The sequence below is a fragment of the Eutrigla gurnardus genome (assembly GCF_963514095.1).
Source record: "Eutrigla gurnardus genome assembly, chromosome: 10".
NCBI classification, from domain to species: domain Eukaryota; kingdom Metazoa; phylum Chordata; class Actinopteri; order Perciformes; family Triglidae; genus Eutrigla; species Eutrigla gurnardus.
The window spans coordinates 9,540,306-9,567,318 of record NC_139924.1 but is presented as its reverse complement, the minus strand read 5'-3'; the positions used below and the strand labels follow the sequence as shown (position 1 = coordinate 9,567,318).

At 41.0% G+C, this 27,013-nt stretch overlaps 2 protein-coding genes across 2 annotated transcripts; both read right to left on the bottom strand.

Moving 5' to 3' along the window:
* Positions 1-965: 965 nt before the first annotated feature.
* fam124b (family with sequence similarity 124B) lies at positions 966-7,984 on the bottom strand. The gene is made up of 7 exons (XM_084019435.1): positions 7,812-7,984; positions 7,399-7,430; positions 6,602-6,808; positions 5,829-6,224; positions 5,466-5,662; positions 3,706-3,868; positions 966-2,707 (listed from the first exon to the last, which is right to left on the bottom strand). The coding sequence occupies exons 1-7, from the start codon at positions 7,880-7,882 to the stop codon at positions 2,106-2,108; spliced, it is 1,668 nt and encodes a 555-aa protein (XP_083875561.1). The 5' UTR covers positions 7,883-7,984; the 3' UTR covers positions 966-2,105.
* A 1,316-nt stretch (positions 7,985-9,300) lies between these two features.
* cul3b (cullin 3b) lies at positions 9,301-25,151 on the bottom strand. The gene is made up of 16 exons (XM_084020049.1): positions 24,884-25,151; positions 21,201-21,398; positions 18,768-18,881; positions 17,265-17,425; positions 15,649-15,763; positions 15,158-15,386; positions 14,584-14,729; positions 13,729-13,905; positions 13,029-13,199; positions 12,574-12,681; positions 11,974-12,098; positions 11,561-11,657; positions 11,286-11,420; positions 10,864-11,050; positions 10,622-10,767; positions 9,301-10,514 (listed from the first exon to the last, which is right to left on the bottom strand). Exons 1-16 carry the CDS (start codon positions 24,944-24,946, stop codon positions 10,383-10,385), a joined length of 2,304 nt encoding a protein of 767 aa, XP_083876175.1. The 5' UTR covers positions 24,947-25,151; the 3' UTR covers positions 9,301-10,382.
* Positions 25,152-27,013: the final 1,862 nt, after the last annotated feature.

Below are 27,013 nucleotides of genomic sequence, written 5' to 3'. Positions count from 1 at the left end.
GTCATAGTATAGTATGTTGAAAAAAGTCACAAAGTCATAGTATAGTATGTTGAAAAAAGTCACAAAGTCATAGTATAATATGTCGAAAAAAGTCAAAGTCATAGTATAGTATGTTAAAAAAAAGTCACAGTCATAGTATAGTATGTTGAAAAAAGTCAGTCATAGTATAGTATGTTAAAAAAAAAGTCACAGTCATAGTATAGTATGTTGAAAAAAGAAAAAACGAAAAGAAAAAAAAGTCAAAATATTAAGTCCTCACATTTTTTCCTTACCATGTTGTTGGGTCTATAAACAGCTCATTCAGTTTAAGCATCTCCTCCTTCCTGCTAAGTAATCCCCACGGACCAACACTGTTTATTGACACATGGAAGATCAACTGTTCAATATGAATATTCCCTATATGCAATAATGTGAATTTAACCATTCCATTGCATGTTGCTATGTTTATTTATATATACCTATTTTATTATACTGGTATATAGGCCTATAATTATTAGGCCTATACTGCTTTTTTAACCAATACCAATATAGTATGGCATGTCGAAAAAAATCATAAAAAGTCTTAGTATAATATGGCAAAGAATTAACTGTACACAGTGCCCCATTAAACTGTTTAGAAACCCTGCAACAAGAGCCCTACCACTCACACAGGTGGACACACTCCACTGGTGCTCCACAGGAGGAACAATGCACTGACCTTTTCCCATGGAGACCTCTACCTGACCAGTGAAGAAGTCACCACACAAGCAGTGGGCCAAAGATCTGAGCTAGACTGGTTGTAGCAACGCTCCTCTGAGCAACAACATTCTTGACCAGAAGAGGGAGCTCTAAGCTTGAGATAATGTGCACCGTGTTATGTTGCAAAAAGGAGCTTAGCTCGGCAAACTCATGCCAGGAAGGGATTCAACGAAAACAAACCTGTTACATTTAGATATTTTGAAGCGCATCTAGTATTTATTCAGCATTTACTGTCCATGGATGTACAATTAGAGCCTTGTTAATATAAACTCGTAATTGAGCAGACCAAACTGTTTTATTGGTATGAATGATGCTTTGAAAAACCCTTTAAAGGTTTCTTCAACAGGAAAAGATTAATCTCTGCCTAAGAGACTAATATGACCCGACTCATGAGGTTATTAAATGCACCCTCCCCTCCTCACAATACATTAGCTTTTATTAGACTCGTCTCTAAACAGCTATAATGCCCACAATGATCATGAGCAGTGTGCAAAAACTGTGAGTTTTACTACGATGTGTAGTAACTGATCAGTTCATTAAGTGGTTAAGTTTCCACTTAAATTAATCTGTCTGCTGCTCCATCACCTTACAGTACCTGACATTTCTGAGGTTCCAGGACACAAATGGGCCGTTTCAGACACCTAATATAATAATGCTTAAATTAGTACTTTCAAATAATATATTACAAGATTTTTTGTAAAGTCCAAATGTAAATGTATTTAACTTTAGAAAATTCTCACAGCTATCAGAGGAGAAACGTGTGAATATTTAGACCTCTTCAATACAGTAATTTGGCCAGGTCTAGTCCACGACTACATTTTAAACACACAAGTACTCGAGTAAAGATAATTTGGATTGCATTTAAAAGCAACTAGGCTATACTTTCACCATGTAAAAACTACAACAAACTGGCAACACTGAACTATGGAGGGCAATCAGATGAAATCATATTTTTAAATCACAATCAACAGGGAAACGATCAATAGTTCCACTTAATACACAGCGCTTCCTCCAGGTTTTTGCCATGTTAGCACAATAGCTGCACAAATCTGATAGGATCTAAATATAAAAAGACATTCAACAATATTATTACCTGCTCTGTTTTAAACTATCACTCATTTTGTGCCGCTCTCTTGGCAGCTATGTTAAGAGGAGGATTGAACAATTGTACGGTACATTATAGACATTTATGGGACGAGACAAGCCCTTTTAAGACTTCAGAAAGTCTTTTCTTAGTGGTCATGTGCAGCAGAACTTTGGTTTCCTCTTTAAAGGTTTATTGCCTTGTCCAACCTCTGTTGCTGTCCTCCATCTGTTATGTTCTTAATTGTCCTCATCAACACACCTTGTGGCGTAGAAACAGGAATTTAGATGAAGAACTCATCGACTAGCTCCTCGTTGTTTGTGCGTGCCGACAGCAGCTCAGCAGTAGTCCTGTTCTCCACGAAGGGCCCTTTGGAGGGACTTTGTCCTGCCGCCACAGTCCGGCTGCCACAGCCCTTCCTGGCTGCATCGGTACAGCCAGCGGAGCCCCATGTCCTGGAGGCGACCGGAGGCTGTATGTGCGTCCGTGGCAGACATTCAATCAGCTCCTTGGCCAGACCCTCAACAGCTGCAGGGCTCTCAGGGTGGAGAGTCATCAAAAGGTCCACGGAGGAGGAGCGAGGAATTATTTTGACTGCTGTGTCAGAGTGCAGTGAGACAAGGACTCCCGTGTCTACATTGGTCTCTGGATCCTCCTCCTCATCCTCTTCCAGAAGGAGATGGGAGAGAGAGCGGGTGATGGAGGGGCGCAGAGGAGAGTCGGGGTGATTGGTGGTTGAGGGCAGCGCAGGGCTGCTGCGCTGGGATGAGTAACAGGAGCTGCCTGGAGGCGTACTACAGCAGCTTCCTGATCCCTGGCTCTCTGCTCCACCACCACCTCCTCCATGAAGCTTCTCAAGGAAAGGGTCACTGCGCACTCTGTGGCCTGTTGACAACCAAAGACACAGCAAACAGAGTCAAAGAGTGGGCTATGAGAAACGTTTGCCCTTCCCTGTCTAATAAATAATATACATAATAAAACGGCAGAAAGACAAAATAATTCTCTTTAAAAAAAGAAAGAAAAAACAAACTTTTACCATTGTATACTCAAATGTCATTGAACATGAAATCTTATAATCTTATATTGTTCACAACAGTTTTGGGACCTAAATAACATCAAAAAACGCATCATGTGTATTCTCGAGGTCTAACAAATGTTGGGAATACATTTCCTTCCTCGTCATAAGTTAGCATTAATTATTTCAAATCCTGTATCATTTGCATTCATGTTCACTAACTAGCAGCCTTCTTCTTCGCTGCTACCTGTAGTGGAATCATCAGGGTGGGAAGTGTAAAACCATAGGTTTTCCATTAATCTTTGCAGTCTACAAAGTTTTCTATTAAATTTCAAAGGCAGGTAAACTTGTTGGATGTTATCATTCTTTTTATTGACATTCGAGACATTATTTCCCTGTATGACTCTATCCTGAATTGTGAAACAATGTCTAAAGTGTGTTTAACAATGATATAAATGAATCATTAATAATCTGTTTGATGAGGATTGAGAGGTCACCGCGATGATGGTTTAGGGGATAAATTCTCAAAGTGCGGCCCATGGGCTAATGGGAAAAACTCCAAAAACTTCCATTAAAAAAGGAACCTTTGTGTAAAATCAAGCAGAAGTCCGTCAGTGGTTCAAAGCTAACAGTTGTCCTTGTCATATGATGGAAAATCAAGCATTGATTCCATAAATAAACCACTAGGTGCCTACGCAATTATTTAATTCATGCAAACTTTAGCATACAACATACAACTTTGGAAAAATATAGATTGAAAACAAGCTGCAAAATGAAATACCTGCCTGTAAATGGCATTAAAGGCCTTAAGTGTTGCTAAATTGATAAATCTGAAGTCACACCACAGTTTCCTCTTATGGGTACGTACCTTGCCTGTGCTGTTGCCAGGGTAAGGGTGCTGTGAGGCTGCAGGGTGACAGGCTGTGTCCCTGTCCCGGGCTCCTGAGCTGCAGTCCTCGAGGGGACACGCTGGGGCAGGTCAGCGGGAAAGCACAGGTCAGAGGTCGCTGAGGTTGAGCTGGGGTTTTCACCTGCAGCACAGAAGGACAGAAGGAGAGGGATTATGATTTACACCAGGACTAGAGAGATTTAGGCAAGATAAGTGACTTTGACAGAATTAACATACACGCATCTTACATATGGCCACTCTTGACAGCTTTGAGTTAGTTGTGTGAAAGACAACCAGAGGCCTTTATGATTGCATCATCACAGGAAGAATGAACTGATGAAATCCAAGTGTTTTGATTGAAACGATTCTACTTGATCTCATGAGGTTGGCCTAAATGGATGATTTTAATACGAGTTGAAAGCTTGATGTCTTATTCTGAGCTCATAATGTAACCCAATCACAGTCAACACTGATTATTCTATGGTGTGACCAGGCTGAAGAATTGTGGCCTATCGGCTAAATTATTATTTTTAAAGTTTTTTTAATTTTGCTATGCTATGTCTCCACAGTAGAGGTGTAACGATTCATTCAATGCATCGATGAATCGATTGTCAGTCCTAGCGATTCAACTAAATCGATCTGCTACAATAAATAGAATGAATCGTGATTCTTACTTATGATTAATGTTTTAATACGTTTAAGACACTCTCTCCCCTGCCAGCATGTAGCCTATTGAAAAATGTTAAAAAAAATAACTGAGCAATGTTTAATTACTAATTTAATTTAAGTTTAATTATTTTGTATTCAGCATAAAGTATTATGCAGGACCAATTTTTTTATAGAATAAATATGTTAAATAAGTAATTCTGTGGTCTGTTTATTTTTTCACCTTTCAGAAGAATACAGATAGTCTCACGCGCATTATTGCAAGTTTATTTCATGGATTTTCGTTACAAGTTACTGAATCGAATCTTGGTTTACAGAATCGGATCGAATCTAATCGTTACCAAAAAATTGTCCTTGAATTGAATCGCCAACTACTGTATCGTTAATTGAATCGGAGTGAAGCCAAAGATTCACACCCCTACTTCACAGGTTTGTGTTATGTGACATTGTTAAAAATTTGAATCTGAGATGTGACTCTGGCACCAATCTGTAAGAGTTGTGACACAAGGGAATTCACATCCAAACCGTGCAAAGTGTAAGTAAATAAGTGCACCACACGTATTAACATGTTTAATTATTATTTTTTTGTTTGTATTTCTTTACTGTTAGAACTGTGAATGGAAGAAATGCTTCTCCTTGATATATTCCAGGTTAAATGATGATCAGTTTGTCAAACTTTCAACATAAAAACGGAAAGGCAGCACATTCACATTCCATCGCTTCACAAACAACTGCTGCGTTCCATCCAAAGCAAACTTGTTATTCCCTCAAGGAACCTGGCCAGCCACACATGGTGTACAAAGTTTCTACAAATAACATTATAGCAGAACAAAGATCCTGTTCTTTGGAATATCTGTTGTGAGATAATTAGAGAATAAACCTTCTGTCAGACTAGAGTTGACAAATTTGACATAAATCAAGGAGATGCTTTTCTTCCTCTCACAATTAGCCAACATGAATGTGTGGGACCGATTAAAAGACTTAAAAGCCGTACATCTTCTGTCATTAAGGTGCATGCAAAATGTACAATTAACAAAGTAGGAACTGAACAACTGTTTTTAAGATGCACTTACCTGGAAGAGAACCTTGTTGCCATCCAGGTCTTCGGTCTGCCAGCGTGTTGTGCTGATGGGGGTACAGGGATTGGGCAACAGAGGCACTAGCTGACCAATTTCTTCCACACTAAACTGCAGCACGGCAGAGCTGCATGGCTCCACCCGAACCCCTGGGGACAACTGTTTTAAAGCCAGCTGCAGGCACAGCCCGGGCTCTGTGTGGAAAACAAGTGATTTTGTGGAAATTGCCTTTTTTTTTTTTACTTTCTTTCGTATTATGATAAAGAAACTCAGCTAGAATTGTTGAGATGTATGTTGTATTTGTATTGCTTTAAAATACAAACTACATGAAAATCAAAGAGCAACACTTTAAAGAAGTACCTGTGTGGAGAGTGAACCAGCAGAAGCCTGTCTTCTGCTCCTCTGCCTCTCGCTGCAACACTGTCTCATAGAGCCGCACGGTATCCTCGTAGTTGTCATATCCACTGTACAGTGTCACACGTAGTATTTCTCCTCCACAGTGGACTGGCCGAACCCCCCACACAGGCATGCCCGCACCCAAACTGTAGAAGTCTCTGCTGGGCAGAAGGTATGGCCGCAGCATGGCGTTGGAAGGGGAGCTGCTGGAGGTAATGTGGATCCCTCCAGTTCGGCTTCCGCAGGTCTCAGTGTGGTGGTACTGCCAGGGTGGACGCTGGAAGAAGTCCAGCACTTTGAGGATTCGCTCCTCTCCATAGGCCTCATGGAGGAAGAAGGTGATGGCCACGGAAGGGTAGCCTGGAACATGTTTGGAAAAGATTTATTCTCACTTAACCGTAAATGAAAGCAGATGCAGTTTTAGGGAACAAGGGAAACTTGTTGTGGGATGGGTTGTTTACTCCATACACAAATTAAATGTAGTATTCAGTTAAGAGTACAACATTTGAGGGGGTTGTTGACATGATGATGGTTTGAATTTCTGTAAACATTGCTCATTCTCACATATGGGAATTATTATTATTTCCTCTTTATGGAGAAAAATACACTTACAGAATGTGCAATGAGGTTGTACGGGCACAACAGTTTTGTATCCTTACCAGTAAAATACCTTCGACCCAACTGTATAACAAAATGTAAGTGTAATAGATGCAAGACCACACAGTAAAGGACCTTACCTGCCCCAGGACATAGAGGGGTGTAACTTCTTAAAGGGGAGGCCCTCTCTGACACATGGAAGACGCGAAGGCTTGGGCAGAGCCAGCGGAGGAGGCGATCCAGGGTGTGCTGCAGCAGCAATGAGTCTCCAGGGTTGGCCAGCAGATGTAGGTTCACGAGCAGGAGCTGCTGCTGCCGCTGCCTGACCCGACTGGTCACGAACTCAACTAGGGTTACACAAACACAATGTATGTAAGTGTATGAAGATAGTTTAGACTGGTGCAAACATGCAAATGCTATAACCAGGTAGCACACACGTTTTAGCAGAAGTAACTAAACATCTAGATAAAAGGGGTAGTGCAACTATTTCACACATAAAGATCAGTTTCATGTCATTCCTCATCAAAACGGTTGTATGATGTCTTCTTTGGAAAGGTACAATTACATTACAACCGACTCATTCAAGAATGCGTGTAGTGGTCTAGTGTTCAGGTTAGAGCAAACAACAAGCACTGATGCACCGTGTCTCATCACCACTACTACACTACAAACTGTAGCTTCGTTCTCTTTTTTCTGCATATTTACATTGGAAGAGCGATATCACATCCTATCATGGGACTGAAACTGGGACAATTTCCTTGAGCAGGAGGCTAATGTGAACGTCTTATGACCTTATCAAGGTAAACTCAGCTTGATGTAGAATCGCAGATTAGTGACATGGAGTTTTAAAGAATTGTCAGGAAGGGCCTTAATAACAAATCAAAGTAAATAACAGGAGTGGCCCTGAATATGTTTTATAAGTGAGGGAATGACTTACTGCCCGACGATGACATCCTGCTGTAGTCAGATCTGAAAAAGAAGAAAAGAAAAAAAAAGCACATGAGATGATTATTCATTACTTTTTGGGGGTTTAAATTGGCTGGATGAAAGACAAAAATATGTCTCCTTGTGGTGGTCGGTTTGGAAACGAGCCTCCTTTGGTCACCATGACAACACATTATATGTTGTTAGCTAACATACGCGTAGAAGTGAGTTTATGAAGAAAAACGTTTGAAAGGGTGACTTGAAACAGTTATAAACACCTATGGTTTATGAGGTTATAAAACAAGTGTTTGAAACCTTCACGAATTACTTTCTTAATTGCCATTGTGGCTACATCGACGACGAGGCGAAGTTGGCTAGCTAATGTTAGCCCCTCTGGCTAACGCCAAGACAAACGGTTCGACTCACTCGGCAGTTTCAGCTCCGGAGTCCACGTTCTCATCGTCGGCTCGCTTTAACGCCGCCACCCTCCGAAACATCGTCCGGTAGCTACACCTTCTTTCACATTCGGTCGAGCCATCTGCACGGAAAGTTTGAGCGGCGTTCGCTGCGGTGAGGACCGAGAGTGAACACCAGCATCCTATTTGATTTCTTTCCAGTCTGCTCCAGTGAAAAAAAAGGGGACTCTTTTGCTGGGACGCTGACGTCACCGGGCAACCATACACCGTTATGTTGAACTATATAGGCGCTGACTATTAGCGTAAGAAAAAGAAAACTAGAGGCGCGCCGGTTACGTTGAGAAGAAACGCGTACTGGACTTTAGGAAGCCACCGAGGCTGAAGTCTGCCGGGCGAAAGGGGACCAGCAGAAGTTGTGCTGCTTTCAATCTAAAGCCGCCTATGATAACACGGAGCAGATGGCATGCGTCTAACAATATGGGAGGACAAAGGAGGCGGTCCAGACGGGCTGGACAGATTTAAAAAGTGTAGGGGACGTGTGAGGGTCGGCTCTAAACCCTGCAAATTAAAGACATTGTTTGTTAATGCCTCGTTAAGAGCATTAAACTCGCTTTTGGAGCACACACCGCGTTTGGACGAGATCTGAAAGACGTGCACGCGGGTTGCCAGTTTGTAAGTCACATGCACGCAGTCACGTGCAGGAGAATACAAGTTCAATTAAATAAAAAAAATCTTATCTTCATGCATCGAGACTCAAAAGTGTTATTAAACGATTAACACATTATTAAATAAATATACTACAGTATATTAGGCAATTTAACCATGGCACTGAAATAATGCTACGCATGTTTAAAACCCAGCTCATTATTGTGAAGTTTCTTTTCACAATATAATGGTTTATTGCAGGTCTTTAAGGTCAATTTAAAAATTGTAGCTGCTTTTGTTCCATAATTGTCCGAAGTTTGTCTTTATTCCGCAATGGTTTTGATATAAAATAAAAAGTTCACGGGTGTATTTTGTCAAACTATATATAGCCTACATATTATTTGTTTTGTCATATGGCATGTTTTTGGATGTAATATAGAATTACTCAGGCTCCATTTAGGTTGGAAACAGTTTCAGAAAGGTGTTGATTAAACTTTATAGTCATTTTGAAGGCTGCAGTTTGTAATGCTTGTGTCGTTTATAAACTTCTGTACATTCATTTTATATCAGAGGGTAAATGTTGGAATCACCTCTCAGTGTAACACAATATAATTCAACAAAAAAAGTCAAGCAGCAGTCTACAAAATGACAGTTTCAATAAAACGACATGTTTTAACTGGGTTCGTTTTCTTCAAAGAGAAAGAAAGTTGCACTTACATCTCAAAATACTGTATTTGAGACCCACAAAAGGTTCTCATGTGAACATGAAGCCAGGCTTTAATTATGGTTAGAGAAGCAAATACTTCTGACGTATGCCAAAGGCCTTCGCATGAAAGTAAAAAAAAAAAAAAAACATCTCTTCATTTTTTTATTCTACATTTAATATGATGAAAACAAGGCCCTGTACAATCCACCTTCGCAGTGAGTACAATAATTATTTTACAATTTGTACACATTAGAACATGGTGCTAGACTGGTTCCACACGTTTGAAAATGTAGTCGAGAATGAACAAAAAAAAAAATCTCTTTGAAAGCTGCACCACAAGGAACCTTCCATTCAAAGACAGGAGATCATTTTTTTGGCCGATCATACAGCAGGCCTGAAGTGAAAAATGTGTCATGAGAGACCAAACACCATTTATGTAGCTTTTGTGTGTCTTATTCCCCTGATTGATCCATTAGATAAAAGCATGCTGTGAAGCTATAGCTCTTGATCTCTCTAACCACTAGTACAGACCTGGCCTAACTATCGGGAAAATGGCATTAAATATTTCAGCAATGTGAGGTGCACTTAATTCATATCATATTAAAAACAACCCCAAAAAACAGACATATTTTAAACATAAATTAAGCACTCTTCATGTTTTCTCCAGTAATGAAAATGTCTTTTACTGCTGTTGTAAACCAGGTCTGTACCAGTTGACACTTTAACCTCTTCTTTTAAACTTAAAATCCACGGGAGGAAAAGGCCAAGAGTGTCTGTCAACCTGTACAGCCATCAATGTGCCACGAAAAAAAAAAAACATAACACACTGACATAGACATTTAAAACAAGTGCGTGAATTCAAATGTTTTCTTGGTCACCATGTAGCCGCATGTTTGCTTTAACATGTTTACACTTGTTCTGGACAGCATGTAGTTAATTGGCAAACAGGCTCATCCAATTCTCTCCAAAGGCCACAAGAAACATGATTTTGTACAAAACTAGATCCGCTCCTTTCATTTCCCTCAGCAGAAGAAATCTAATATTGCTAGAAAACTTCCCCATCTTTTGCGTGATTTTTTTCTTTTTACACATTTTTAATGGAAGAAAAGTAAAGCTTCCCAGTGTTTCCCAGAATCAATGACGAAAGCACTTCCGAGTTCATTCAAACGCATGAAACAAGGCTCTCAGTTTCTTTCAAATCGATGTTAGCTTTCATTGAATTCACATGTTTTATGCTACATAAGTGTACACTTTGCGGTCCTCCGGTGTTCGTGCCAAATATTCCCTCTCAATGAGTCCTTCAATGCGCTTCTTGATGACTACGGGACTAGGGAGAAATCGCGCTCGCAACTGCTGCGTGACCTGTGGAGACACCAAAAACAGTAACAAATCAGTACATCAAACTTTTCATCATCATCATCATCATCATCAATACTGTGGACAGGTTGTGGTCGTGCAAACTGACTGACCTCTGCTACTAGAACATTGTGCTGCATCTTCTTTCTGGACTTCATGATGCGAACGATGGCAGCTTCTATCTCATGCTTCCGGTCGTCGTCCACTTTCTGCCGTGTCTCCTTCCTCTCCGGGTCGGACTCCCCTTGTTTAGCAGCCACTAGGTGTTGCACAGTTGTATTATTAGAGTTACTGCAAGGGCTACATGCTGCCTGTTACTGTACCGAGTGTCTCCAGAAAACGTGATTATGCGTACCTGTCTGGATCTTGACTCTGTGAAGTTTGGAGGTAAACTGGTCATTCACTGTAAACACATGGCCATTCTCAATCTCCTTGGACTTGGGCTCCTTGGTGAGAACTCTCTGAGTGGGCTTCCCACAGGCCAGAGACTGCAGCGCTCGCACCAGCTCCCTTTCTGGGATGTCCGTCTCCTGCTGGATCTCCTACAGGGTGGAAAGATCAAGTTCGGGACTGTGATAACACAATGAGCAAAAAGGAATGGCGAGAAAAGCAGGAATCTGAAACCTCTATTGGAATCGCCTTTTTCCTGCTGAAATTGTCCACTCTCAATCAACAGGCTGTTTGTCTTTCTTGGCACGGTAAATTGTTTTCGACACCCGAGGGGTGTCGAAATATACTGTTACATTGCATACAGCAGTGAGGTATTAAATTGTGCACCTCAAAGATGGACTTGTCTCTGTTGTTGAAAAGCATGAGGATGGTCATCTGGAAGGTGGAGACTTGCAGGATGTGCTTCCTGGTGTTGGAGCCGGTAACCTGGGCTCCTCCCACTCCGACCTCTGACCCATCATCCTTTGGACATGTTGGGATGAAAAAATTCAGAACCTAAGAACATGATTCAGAATCCCCTCCCACAGGAAATCATGTTTTCTGCTAATAAAAGTCCTCAAGATATGTAGATTTCATTGTTGCTTAAATAAGGTGGCACGTACCTTTTTGATGGGACCATAGAAGGTGGCGTTTAGATCTGCAGAGCCCATATGGTGCTGCAGTGTGAGTTGTCTACCACTGTGCTTACCAAGATAAAACCTACAGGTGGACAAGAGTCGGTCTAGGTTAACATCTAAAAAATATCCAATGTCACATAATTAATCCAACCTAAGTGTAATTTCTGTAACAAGCCGTAGGAGAAGACCATGACAATACAACAATAATTCTGTTTCTAGGAATAGACACAGACTTATATCATCAAGAATCGGTCAGGAACTGGAAAAGGTTGTTACATAATGTTGCTTAGTAAGACTCTTCCTTTTGGATCACACATTTCAGAGACACCACGGCTGAATACAAAGTGCTGTTACGAAACCATTTAAACAAGGCAAAAACGTCCTTGTGGACAACTGACCTTCTAAAGACTTCAAATGCATGTCGGGGTGACGGGGGGATGTTGCACTTGGGCGTGGCTGATTGTGTTGGCCAGTATCCCGTGGTCAGGACTCTGACCGTGAGATCAACGCCTCCAAGTGACACCTGAAGTTAGAAAAACGCAGCGATCAGGTTTTAGTGCTGCTATTGTGCACCGATTTTCATTGCTGCAATTAGGTTAGAAACTGATAACAAAAGAGATAACTTAATTAGACAAAAAAAGATAACTAAAGGCCATTGACAGACTCGGTTCATGTGCCGTTTATCTGAAACAAATCACCGTAATTTAGATCACTTAGAAAAAATAGGTTTAAATGGACTTTTGTTTGATAATTACTATGTGTTTCAGCAAACTACAATGATAGTCGGATACAGCGGCAGAGGGTCTGGTGACAAAAGGCCTCGTGACAGAGCCAGACATTCTCCCCATGTATTCCCAGGATATGGATAGTTAGGTGCATAATTGTTTTTATGTAAGTGAGCAATGCTCGGTCAGTCAAGCAGCCATGCACTAATTACAGATAGAAAATGGGCTCATTATTTTAGACAGAATGAGTTGTGGCGTGCGGCGTCTCCTCACCCCAGTTGTCTGTAGATGTTGTCTGAACTCATCCATGGTGGTGTTGGAGATGCTCATATCCCGGAACATGCCCTCCAGTTTAGAAGTGAACTGACAGCCGCACTCAGTCTGAGCATTGAAGAGCAGAACAAGGATCACAGTAAGTTAAACAAAGGCTGATTTTCTTGAAGAAAAAATCAACACTCCATGTCCATGTCAATTGGATACAGCCTGCTTATTGTAAGTTTCCACCATTTCTGGTAATGTATCTACACATTAAGATACCCCTGCCCACATAAGCAAGATTATATAAGGTACGTTTTTTTGGATTGGATGGGAAGTTATAAAGCACAGGAAGAAAAAAATACATTTCATAAAATCATTGGAGCTAGATAACCAGTTCTCCTCATCTACAGGCTGAAGGTTTTTCATTCAGGCATGAATCTCATCATTTTTAATATCACACTCCTGCTCACCTTGAGCTTTGAGATCATGTTCTTTTCAGAGTCATCAGAGACGCTCTTGTTGGTGAGCAGCCTGCGGGCGAGGTGCTGCTTGTAGTACCTCTCAAACACGTCCTTCTCCTGCATGAAGCGGAACAGCACCATGGCCTTGTCCAGTATGGACTCCACCTCCTGCTCTGTCAACTGGACAGAAATCAAAATGATGAAGTTGAAGTTACGAGTATAATATAATAAACGGAGTAAATAATCTCATAAACCCCTGGATACGCAGCAAGCTACTCCAACAGGTTACACATTACTAATGATTAGGATAAAAAAATCCAATCAAAAATAGCATGGCATTGGTTTGGCATAAAATCTAAATAGAATGACTGATTTAGCAGGCCAAGAACATCTGCGGTGTGTCCTAAAATAAGAGTGTGTGTCCAAAAATCTGTCACAGGGAATCAACATCTTCTCTCTGACATTTATGGAATGGACCTGCATTAATACAGCACTTTTCTAGTCTTCCAACCACTCACAGCATTACATTCACCCATTCACACACATTCATACTGATACTATCCTGATGGCCGAGGCTGCCATACAAGGTGCCACATGTCCATCAGAATCTAAATAAATAAATCACGTGCGTGTGGACCAAAATAAAAAAGTAAGGTGCACCAGTTCAATGTATAAAGTCAGTCTAGAGCCCTGCAGTATTATGGCTTACCCCTTTTACTCCTTTCTTCAGTTTGTCATCGATGAAGAGTGAGAGGTACTCAGGTGAGCGAGAGTTGAGGTTAAGGAAGTACTCAAAGTCGCCCGCAATAGTTTGCTTGAAGAGCCGGTCATTATTGAAGGACTCCTGGAGGAAACGGTCGAAGCGTGACTTGAGGTCCAACAAACCCTGCAGGACAGGAGAAACTGATTAGAAATAACACCAGCAGTTTGCAGTAGTTGCAGCTTAACACAGCAGTTACAGCTCCAACCGGAGCTACAGCGGACCAAAGCAGGTCTCATCAACAAAGAGTCAGGCTGATATCAGTCAGATGAGGGTCAGAACAGGAACGTAGGAGTGCAGCTGCAAATAACAGAAACCGTTTCACACAGCAGCTTCAAAAGCCCTGCAAGATGAACATAACAAGACTTTTAAAAGTGCCTTCTCTCATGTGGCCTGAATGACCTCATGGTATCCGGCGCTGTGCAACGACACAGTGGTTGTGGGCAGAGAGCATCGCAGCTTGTGACCACATACGCAGGGGGTTACAGCAGTCCTCCTCTGCTGGTAGGCTATGGAAGTACAGTATGGTCAAGGCTTGGGCAGCAATTAAGTGCTTAAGTGTACAGAGCCAGAAGAAATGACTCCATGACAACAAAAACAAGGTGAGATCTCTCTCATTCACCTTAAATATATGCTGTTATAAGATTATATTGGGCTTCAACGGAGCACATTTACCATCACAACTGCCTCCTACTCTTGCAGCACCAAATGAACTGAACATTTTACAACATGTTCCTGCAGATTTACAAGACTAAGCAAAAACATCCCTGCATTCCGACGTCTCTCGATGCTCAAACCTCTTACCTGGATGTAATCTACAGGGTTTTTCCCCTCTCCCTCCTCTGACACCAGGGCCTTTCCTTGCTCCCGCAGGTATGAGCTCATACACTCACACATGGTCTTCAGTCCGTTAGGAACCCTGCTGAACAGCTTGTACATGCACGCCAAATCTGTGATGGATAGGTATGAATACACACGTATTAGAAATCTATTTCTACTAAGTGAAATGGACTGAGTAGCTGACATCTGCCAAGAAGAAGGCTTATTTGTGCAGAGTAAACTAAAATACCTCTGGAGGTTACTGATGTGGAAATATTTTCTGAAAGGCACAACAGTCACAGTTTCATCTTAATCTAATCCTATAATGACATTCCTCTTATTCATCGTTTGTGACATGAGGAAGGGGAACACTGTGACTGCATTACTGATACAGTAAGTCATACATCCATTGCAACTGACAGTAACAGTTTATTCAGAGCATTGGGGATCTCCTTCTTTTGGAGTGAGGCATACAATTTAACTGTCATTAAGACAAATATTTAATTTAAATTAAATAAATGACCAGAATGTAGCCTGAGCAGCACTGCAGCATGCTTACCGTCCGTCTTGCCGTTTTTGAGCATGTGGACCAGGCCGGAGTTCTCCATCTCTACGATCGTCTTCATGTGTTTAGAGATGAGTTCGCGTTCCACCACCTTGACAATCGGCTCTTCTGTAGATTTATCCAGGCAGTGCATCACCCGCTCAATCTCCTCATTGATTCTGGCTTCCACTTTCTTTATGTACACACTGGCACTATTTTCTGCAAGGAACTTCTGGCTTTCCATCTAAGTGGAAAACAAGAAACACTTGTAAGCTGTAAAAGACAAAATGTTTCTCAAAGTCCTTTCAATTTGTTGCGGTTTCAGTGAGGGTGGTCTGGTCTACAGTATGTATGTACTTTAGTACAGGATGTTTCAAGAATCATCTGAATTTATACTTTATTTCATTTATATGGGCCCCAGATAGGGAAGACGTAGTGAAAATAAATAGGATACAAATAAAAAGACAAACAATGAGCAGTCAGGGGAAGGATGTACTCTCACAAACCTGGAAAAATTCTGCAGACATTTCTAAGAATGGCGCCTCAAAGTCTTCTTCATACACAGATCTCCCTTCAAGGCCAAGGATCATTAACATTTGGCAAGCATTTCTAATGGCGCCCCTGGAGGAGAGGAGAAGCAGACGAAATGTTTAAGGTACAATCAAGAATGAATAATAAAATGAATGCAATTTTTAATCATGTATAATATGCAAATGCTGCCACTGCCACTCTTCAGCATCTGATACAAGGTCACAAGGCTGTATGGCTCTTTCCTCTGCTGTGTGGTCCTATTACTATTTGACTGAGCAGTGTGGACAGGATGAACCGTGTGCTTCAAATGCATTTGTTCAAAAATATGGCAATGCTGCAACTTCCTGCAGGGTCAGGTGGAGGTGTGGGTTTGGTTATTTCTGCTTTAGAATGTAACCGAAATTAAACGCTTCTTCTCTCTTCACTCACTCTATAGCTTGGCTGACCATCATTGCGCTCTCTTTCTGCTTGCTTGCCCATTGAACGAGGGAGGAGGGCTCAACTTTCAATAAAATTGCACTGAAATTCCTAATTGCCCAGAGTCAGGTGAAAAATGTCTTTGTCAAAAAGGAGAACCGTGGACACAGTCCCAGGTTTTACAAAAAAATAAACCAATTCCTATTTCTTCACAGAGGTAAATGAGAAGCCAGTGTGTTTGATGTGTTCACAGCACCTTTCAGCGCTCAAGCAATATAATGCTTGGCGGCACTATCAGACTCATCATGGCAAGAAACACAAGAACTTGCAAGGACAACTGAGAACAGAGACGATAAATGAATTATTGGCAAGTTTAAGGAATCCGTTTTTAATCATAGCCGAGGGATCAGCGAAACATCTCAAGCTGTTCATCCTTGGTTTTATAAATTAATTGTTCATTACTTGTAAACGTTTTCAGAATACATATTCTTTACACTAAAAGAAAAGGGACATTTGGAAGTTGTTATTTGAAGGTTATTTTGCAATGGTTTTACAGGACCGGTCATACTTCAAAGATCAAACTGGCCTAATTTTGGACCATGGACCAAAACCACTCTCAGGTCTGACAGGCACAGAGAGAGCAGGCAGCCTGCAGCAGGTGAAGCCATGTAAAATCTGGTACTATCTGCAGGTTTTGTGAGGAGATGTGGATGTGCTTATTTGTGCTTTAGAACGTAAACCACTGTGAAACAATCAGGAAAAAAACTCACTAACGGCAGTTCCTCGCCTCACTTCCTTCAGCTCGCTCAACCACCGCTACAGTCTCTATCTCCCTTTTGCTCACTCACTCACTCAGCCAGAACGCAGGCTGTTTGAACGCTGTGTTCACAAACAGCAACAGACTATGGGGCTACCTATTATACTGATAAAGAAATTTAAAAAAAATTATAATAATTTTGGGATTTAGGATTTCACACCAACTATAACTGCCAACTAACTTCTGATAATCTGTTCTTCAAAAACCACTTGATTTAACATTTTCCTTAATGACCTGACTAAATATGAAGGATGTGGATTCTTTTTTCATCCCAATTAATGTGCAAATTAAGTTGTCAATATCAACTATAAAATATGAATTAGGTTGTCATGCAATCAATCCAGCCTGTGAGTCTACCTGTCCACCACCTCCCCTTTTCTCTCGCGTGCGATCATGTCCAATAGGGTCTGTCGGAGGTGGTCTCTGATGCAGCCATAACGAACCACTTGATCCCTAAAGATGATAAGACCCAGGTTGTAGACATTCTCTACATTGTTCTGCTGTACATACACCCGATCCTGTGAGACAAACACACAAAAAGGGGAATTAATGCCTTGGACAACATTGAATATATGCATCTTCCCCACGACATCCGTCACGTGTTTAAATGTGTGTCTATGTCAAAGTGGGTTTAACCTCGTGTGTTGTTTAAATTAACTATAAACACTGAATATATACACTTTTCAAAGAGTTTCAGGTTCATTTTCAAATATGCATATATATATATGCATGCTTCCGTCCTGTCCAGGGTGTACCCGCCTTTGCCCAATGACAGCTGTGATCGGCTCCAGCCCCCCCAGCGACCCTGAATACAGGATAAGCGGTAGACAATGGATGGATGGATGATGTATATGAAAAAAAGGTAAATTAACGGCCAAGGTGCCGCTGTCAAAGTTCCAGTGTAAACAACGCTAGCGACGCGTGGTGAGCTTTACATTACACCCACCCTCGTGCCCACAGTAGGCTAGTCCCGTGTCTGTGGATCAAAGCGATTGCTCTGCTATGATTGTTCCAAAATAGAACTTGCGCAACTTTGCGAGCCGCGCAGGTGAAGTATCAACATCACGTGCAAGTTCCATGTAAAAAGCGCCTCTGCAGCGTAGCGGGCTTAATTACAGCCACCCGAGTGGAGCTGAGCGAGCAGGCAGTGAAAGCACACAGCGGCATTTTTATCATAACAGTACCGGTCAGGTACGCGTCCAGTTCCGCTCAGGCGTCTGCACATATTTCTAGTCAACACGGGCGGAGCTGAGCGAGCAAGTGGCCACGAGCGGGGAGTGGATTTTGCAGAGAGCGGCATTTTTATATAAAAGTACTGGTCCAGTTCCGCTCCGGTCCCCTCACACCACGAGTCTGAAGCCCAAGCCGACCCTGTGTCCTACACAGTCATCAACAGTATTTCAGTCATAAAACGGCTCGATAGCATTGGGAGATCCCACTGAGCGATAATGAGAGGGACTGCCTATTGATTAAAGTCTCGACATTAACACATTGCCTATCCGTGTATCGTGCATCTTTATATATATATAAAGCTTATTGCTCTCAAGTAGTAATTCCTTTGCAAGATGTTATTTAAAAAAAATCCAATGTAACATTAAATTGATATTGAATTACAAATATTTTAATACATAATTCATGTTTTGTTATGAATTAGGATGTTATGGCATTAATCTGAAAGGTAAAACCATCTCATTTTACTCAATGGCCTTTGTGCCCTGTCATGTGGCCTTGGTGCCCCTGAAAAAAATGAAAGTGAAGGCCAAATGGCCTTGGCCCTAAAATGACGAAATTCCAACCTTGGTAACAAACTAAGTATTGGTTCTATAGTATGAGGGCTGTGGGGAAAAAACAGCTACTCACCATATACATCAGGATGTCTCTGATCATCACCATAGCTGTTTGATGGTCATTCCAGGCTTGATTTAGGGTTTGAAGGAAGTTGTTGTTTAGGGAGTTAAGGACATCTTCCCTGACCTTGGGGGGAGAGAAACACACATGCATGAGGTGGGCAAACTGCACCAGAGTTCTGTGTTGGTGACAACACAATACTTGGCCATGGGTAAGAAAAACAACTTGAAAACACCTTGATTAAGAGAACCTTTTTCCTGCATTAGCCGACACCTACTTTTGCTATTTCTTGTTCATGCAATCTTTTCATTTGACTCTCATTTGCTGCTTCTTTAATACCGCTTCTCTACTAGTTGGCCATACAACAGCTTGATAATAGTCACACTGCAGTGTGACTCAGCATTGTAAAAGTCTCTGTAGAGTAAGATTCACACCGGCCTCCCCCTTTTCTCATCAAGACAGAGAAGATGAATTATCACCTCTGCTCTTAATACACAAGATCAACCCACACAGACTCACTAACTTTTTCTTATTCACAGCAAGATGGAAGTAAACACAAACATCTGACTGTAGCTTTAAATCACACTCATTATGTACACCCATGACTTAATCATAAAAGTAAGTAATTTATCTTTACGTTTCATTAACCATGAAGGCCAGATTCTTTGTGAGAAAAAAAACAACAATAAAAACTTCATATTTTAAGTAAAAGGCTGGCCGTGGATAAAGATGAGATGCAAAAGAAAATCATCACCTCTTCAAAAAAGCATAAAACACCTGACTCCCACTGCCTCTCTTCACCTGAACTGGCAAACCCCGCAAAAATGTTGCATTTGTATTTCTTGTTTCATTTACTCTCATGGGTTCCAGTATTTTTTATTCTACATTTGTCCAGCATCTCAAGAAAAGTGTATTTGAGTATCCAAAAAAACAACCCTTTTTATATAGTAATATAATAACAATTCATAGGACTTCTGTCCTATGAATTGTTATTATAATGAATTATCATCTTTGAGTTGTTTACAATACTTCAGTCTGCTTGGAGTGTGAAGATTTGTTGGCTGCATGCAAACCATTACTACCGTCTTTCTTTGAAAATCATAACTGGATGATTATTATTACATAATAAAGACACACAGGTGTTTCTCGTCTTTGAACGTGTTGACATTCCTTTGACTGCTAATTTACTAAACCTGCCAAGTTGAGAATGTACATTTAATTAAGCTGCCAAACCACCTGGCTGCTATTCAACAGCAGGCTACTGAAATATTGCTCACTGGGAATCTGCACACTGCACAGAAGCATTTACTAGAGATATCATGGCCAAACCTAATTTGTTGCTAATTATATGCAACAAAAACAAGTGACAGCCTGGGAAAAGCTTTCACTTGTGGGTTATCTAACTGATCAGCAGCAATTTGAAAACAAATTAGTAGTTTTAGTTACAGGATCGGTGTATCTTTTGGTCATTCAATTTTTCTTTCAGAAAGGGGAATTGGAAAATAAAAAAATGAGTGGTAAGATTTTGGTAAATTCCTGAGCACAAGATAAGGATATATGTGTAAATATAGAGTTAGTACATGGCACCCTGCTGCAGTCTCTAACTGGAGTGATGTTGCGTGCTTGTCAAGCCACAATTACACATTGCAGATCTGCTGGTTAAGTTTCGTGCAACCGGCATCAGGCTGTAACCCCCCCCCCCAGAACTCCCACTGCTTATGTGCACATCAAACACGATGTTTTAATTAGAAATTTTGCACAGTTTCTGCTGCACATTGACAAGCGTGTTTGAGACTGACACACAAAGAGTTCACACAGTTCCATGACATATTGGGAAACACTGCAAGCACCGGTGCCTCTATCCTAAACGCAGAAACCTGAGAAAAGGGGCTCGTGTTAACTTTTCAAATGTAAAAAGGTGGATGTGTGCCTGTGGTGAGTAACGTGATAAAATAGGTTTCCTCTGATGAAAATGCTCTCTAGGATTCCCAAACTGTGCATTTTATTGGGGAGGGCTCTGCCGTTTTTCGTTTCGGTTTTATGTTGATTTTATCATGTGTTATACTAAATAGAAAATGATGTTGCTCATCCCTTTTTGACCACGAAAAGGAAAATCAAATAACCACTCGTCATTTGCTTTTTAATACCCGTTTCTGAAAAGAAAATTTAATTACCAAAAGATACAAGGACCTCAGAGGATCAGCATTGGCTTGCCATCCGTTGTGCAATGTATTTATTTGTTTTTACAAACGGCTCAGAATAATCCAATTCACTGACATTTGACATGACTACCATTTAACTTCCTTGCTGAAGATAAGGATTTAGGGAGATTTAAAGGAATTGCTTGTGTGTTTTCAACCAGAGAAATTACCTTGTCTGTGCAATGTCAAAAAGTCAAAATATAATAAAGCATGATGTTTTGCTAATGCCTGAAATTATTCTTACTTTGTTGATTAGGTGTTCGGTGACGACCTCCCGCAGGCCCGTGTAGAGCTTCTCTCCATGTTTGTGAAGCACCATTGTGTAGGCGTTCCTGTACAGTTCCTCGAAGCTCAGGCCACTGTTGTTCTTCCTCTGAATCTCCTGGATGGCATTCTTCAGAAGGTCCCAGATATTGTTGACGTACTTCTCATCCATAGTCATCTGCAAAAGGTAACCAGTAATGGGTTTAACGAGATGACTCACATCTTTCCAGTATTTCTAGCAGTTTCTGTGGGTGGGGCATGCGCTGTTCATTTGATGGTCAGGTGTTGAAAGATTAGTTTACTTTTCATTCAGTTGATCATCAGGACGAGTATGCCTCGTCAGTGAGTGATAACCAGCTGTTCGAGTATTCCTCAATTAGAATTAATGTTACAGGGATCATTGTGTTTTTTTGGTAGATAATTCCTTGTGTGTTGGTGTTTACAACCTAAAGCTAAACCTAACAAGCTAACAGGCTAACAGGCTAACCAATTTGTAAACATCAGTGTGTGCGCAATAAAGCTTCGTGGAGACCCGAGTTGTACCTGCCCTACTTGTCCTGACAACCCTTCAAGAGGGGAGTTTATTAAACAAGACCGTTTATTAAAAATCTGGACACACATAATATGATTATTTGCAACAACACATAGAACCAAGAATTTTGTTCCTAAATAAAGCCTCACAATGTAAATAGACACCTGCGTCTGTGTAGTGTAGTTGTAGACCTAACATTAAAAAAGGATACATGCCAAAACCTATCCACTATAAGAAGACCGTTTCATTATAAAGATCAGTCCGTTAGTATTAGATATTACTAACGGACTGATCAGTACCAGGACCGCTAGTCAGACAACTGCACATCACCTCAACTGCGAGGAACCTGGGTGTAATCCTGGATAACCAACTATCCTGCACCCCATACATCACTGCTGTGGCCCGATCCTGCAGATTTGCCCTCTACAACATCTGCAGGATTCGGACCTTCCTCACAAAGGATGCAACGCAACTCCTGGTCCAAGCACTGGTCATCTCCCTCCTGGCCGGACTCCCGGCCTCAGCGACTAAACCATTGCAGCGTATCCAGAACGCTGCAGCATGCCTTGTCTTCAATCTACCCAAATTCTCCCACGTGACCCCCCTCCTCCGTGACCTCCACTGGCTCCCTGTTGCAGCACGCATCCAATTCAAGACGATGATACTGGCCTTCAGGGCCATCAATGGAACGGCACCCATCTACCTTCAAACACTGGTCAAACCACACGCCCCGACGCGAGCACTTCGCTCCTCTGTCACTGCCATCTTCCGAAAAAGTCTCAGACTTCACCTCGACTCTGCATAGCATGACCCACTAACAACACCCCCCCCCCCCCCCCCAAAAAAAACAAACAAAAACAAAAAAGCACTTCTATGTTCTTACCTATAGCACTTTGATCATAGCACTGTTGTTCTTAAGGTATACTTGCTGAACAGATACTACTTTACTCAGATGAGGACCTAACACTTGTTTCTATTTTTTAGCTCTTACTTGATCGGCAATGATATGTTGTGGTTTTTCTTTTGACAAATGTACTTATTGTAAGTCGCTTTGGACAAAAGCGTCTGCTAAATGCCCTAAATGTAAATGTAAATGTGAAGATTTACTTGACTATGGTTGTGTATTATTGTATCGACTAACTCCAAACATTTCTTGTTTTGGCATGAGGCTTCACAATCCTTATTAGCTATTTATGCACACTAAAACCTACTGTAACGTTTGTTGTAAGTTTCCAAATGGAATTTAAAAGCTGGTAGATGCTGATGAATAATAAACGCCGGAGCATGATTTCTAATTTACAAGACAATGTGTGAAAACAGTGTACGAAGCTGTCGTGCATCATTGTAATTACAAATAAGCTTTAAACTTAAGAAGTACACGGCAGGTTTTTTTCTTCTTAATTTGTTGTTTTCTCATGTATATTCCTCAAGCACTTAATGGTATATGATCAAATAAACCCATAAACTTCGGAAAAGGAAGGGTGTGGGTTGCAATGAGTGCAGTGGACCTTGGGACAATCACTGCACACGGCCGATCATCCAGCCAGACCTGCCGGACCAAACAACTGAAATTGAAGTCGACTGCCCCAGGAAGAGAGAGAGAGAGAGAGAGAGAGGAGAGCCGAGATGAAAACTAAGCTAACCCAGCTAGGACCTGAGGCTACTCCACTACCCAGTCTGCCCCTGGCTGTCTGATGTCTGGTCGTGGGAAAATAAGATGGATGAAATTATGGAGATATGGCTCCATCACAGCATCCCGGATCAAGCTGCCCTTGACAGGCAGATCGCAGGACAGAGCACGGGACTCTGGTGCGACGAGGGGAGTTGGACTGTCTTTATATCAATGGTGCTTGGTTCCCAAACACAGATAAAGCTTTTGGACAATGGTTCCCTAATGTAATTTTTTTAATGTTATGTTGCTGGCCATGTAGTCTGTCAATAGAATTATTTTATTTTTTAATCACTACAGGAATGCACTACTGTTTTGTTTTTCTTGTGAAGCAAATGTCCTACAACTGCTTTTCGATGTGCATCAATGTGTTGACAATAAATGATCCATGAATCCTTTTTCTTAGTGACTTCCTATCAAGGCCTCCTCAATAGCCAAAGCACACAATTTAATGTGTGCCACAGCTTGTGAGGAGGAATAGTTTGTTCCTTCTCAGCAGACAAGCCCAAACACATGCATGTCAAGATGCTGTTCTACCAGTAAGTCTGTCAGGACTGGGCCACATTCAACAGGCTTCACATGGATCAGAAACGTCCTCCCTGTATTAACACACTTAATGATGGAGCCTCTGTCACTTTCATGCAACTTGGAATTATTTATAACTCATAAGAGGAGCAACACAACGAGCATCTGACTGATACACAGTCTCACTCCGCCAGCCACAGACTGACTGAAATTTCAATTTAAGCAGAAGGAGGTCAGTTCATAAATGAGGTCTATCAGTGACTTGCAGACAAAGGGAGTGCCAGGTGGACGGGGAGAGGAATCTTAAATCACATTTTTAAAACACTGAACCAACGACAGTCACGAGACGTAGATCTACTAATGACACGATCACTAATGCAAACCCCAAAAACTAACGTTGGGCTGACTGAATTGTTTTTTTTTTCCTCAAGCATCCACCTACAGCTGTGGTCACGTTGCTGCTTGTTCATGCACAGTTACGAATCTAGCTAGCATCTCGGTTCACGACAGTCAGTCAAACGTAACGTTAGGGCTCAGGCACAACGACATCGGCCGTTTGATAAAGAAACCCCAAATCAGTCAAAACAACAAGTGTCAAAGAGTCAGGGCTAACGTTAGCATCGGCTGTGTGTCGACAAATCAATCTGCTAGCTAACGTTTGGGCAGTTGTGAGGCAGTTAAACGTTAAAAGACAATGAAAAGTGATTTAATAAAACTTCCCACTGGGCTGGTAATATAACATTGCTGCCACCTAACCAACGCACCGAGAAGTCGGGGCGACTGGACCGTTTGACGGCTGCACTTTTGTTTACGGATAGGCAAGTCATATCTGCTGCTCAGCTGGTTAGCCTGCTAGCATTTAGCCGGCAGCCCAGACCACGGTGGTCGAGTCACCGCCTGTCGGGCAGGCAGATCACCTACTGCGGTGTGCACTTACAGGAAAGGCCCGTATCCTCATTTTGGTGTCCTTCTTGGTGCCGCTTTTGCTGAGATTGGACATGGTTGCCTCGTCCGTTGGCTCTGTATTCACATGAAAGTATTCTCCAGGGAGGGACGGGGTGCGACTACTGGTTTATGGAGCAGCAGACGAGCCTTCACTCGACCTCGTAGCTCCGCGTCCCGGCACCGCAAGTTTATTGTTGACAGCCAAACGCCAAATCCGATAGTTCTTCATACAGCAATGGCGGATTACCTGCAGTTCTCATTGCGCAGAGCTCACGCACTCCAAGTCACGCGAGAAAGTAGTAACGTGGAACATTTTCTCAACTTTACTTGCACCTGCACTTGAATAATGTACGTTAACACGCATATAAAGTATATATTATATCCATTGATAGTAGACTTATTTTTTTATTCTGTATATATATAGATACATTACTAATAAAAGTAGAAATATTGTATTTATAACTTAAAGTTTAAACGTATAACTACTTGTTACTTTTTAGATTAAGATTTTACATGAAAACCATATGATTAGTTCATAAAATGTAATACATTGTTGTGTGTACTGTGCTTAGTATAACCTCCACTTACCCCCACCAACTACATCATTAAAGTACTGCTTATATTTTAATCAATCAGTAACAATGATCTAATAACATAGTCATATTTTAACACTATAAGGGGCCATTCTGCATAATGATTACTTTTGACACTTAAAGTGGGCGACATCTTTTTGCAAATATGTCTGAAATATAACTTAAGTAATATTTTTAAGGCAGGACTTTAACTTGTTTTAACAAAGGGATATTGCTATGTTTACTCAAGTAATTATCTGAATAATTTTAAAAGTCACGCCTTCAAATTCAGGTAGAAGTACAGAAATAATATCATAAAAATGTTCTTATACTATCAAAAGTTAAAAATACTCATGCGACATGGCCCCATGTTATATTATGTAATTGTACATAATGTAAAGTAAAATAGTTAAATTTGCATTCTAATGTACAAAAAATATTGTGATTGGTTTGGTTTGGACCGGCTTGATGAACTCCTCTTTGGCTGCACCTCTTGGCAGATTCATACTTTGATGTGGAACTGGCCAAGTTCAGTTGTGGCTGCATTATTTAGTGCTAATGGTTCAATATACACATGCATAACTGTACGCAAAGTGTGTATGCGTTCATGTTCTTCAAATTCACACATCAAATGTCACACCCACAGAGAATTTAAAGGTTCTCTTACAAACTGGAATACCTTCAATCGAATTTCAATTTGCATATTTGACATTTGCATTTCACAGTGCTTTCAATTAGAATAGCTATGTTTTTAACAAGGTTTTCCAATTTCGGTTGGGTTCATTTGAATAAACACAGATGCTTATTGAAATAGGCACTATTCTGTGTAATATCAGTTTAAAACCCTATAAAAAAGACCCATGTCAAATTCATAAGTGATGCATATTCCCCAAATAATTTCTGTTAGAATTAATTTTACATCAGTTGGTTGGTTTAAGGAGCTTCATACGTTACTGCAGCCTCACCTGAAGAAAAGCTGTAGATACTGTACACACAAGTTATGATAATTTTACTTCAGCTACATGCAGAACAGGGAGAGGTGATTTTGCTGTGTGCTGTGGGGAGGAGTGAGAGTGCATCTGGCCATGCTTATATCAGTATGTGGGATAGGCCGGATTAACAGAGGTGCCACTGTGATGACTTAGTCAGTGTAATAATGCAACAGTAGGTACTCAGAGTGTGGTGATGCTACAATATATGGTGTATTTTATGCACTGTTAAGAGACAGAAATCTAGACGCCTTTCATGAGATTTATTCCAAGAAAAAAAAAATCAAAATTTCATCCATAATGTCCTTGTTCATTACATCTGAAGAAGAACAAGACCACCAGCACTCAGAACAAAACAAATAATTAACAGATGACTGGATTTAGTCCTCAGCATAAGCATTGTGTACATTTCAGATTAATTTGGGTCCTTATTTGTTGCAGAATATCACATATATAACCTAAATAATATGGGTTTCTTTCATCTCATCTGTTTAAAAGTCTTGAGGTTGTTCAAAAAAATGGCATTAAATGAAGAGAACAGGATGCAACCGCTTTGAAAAC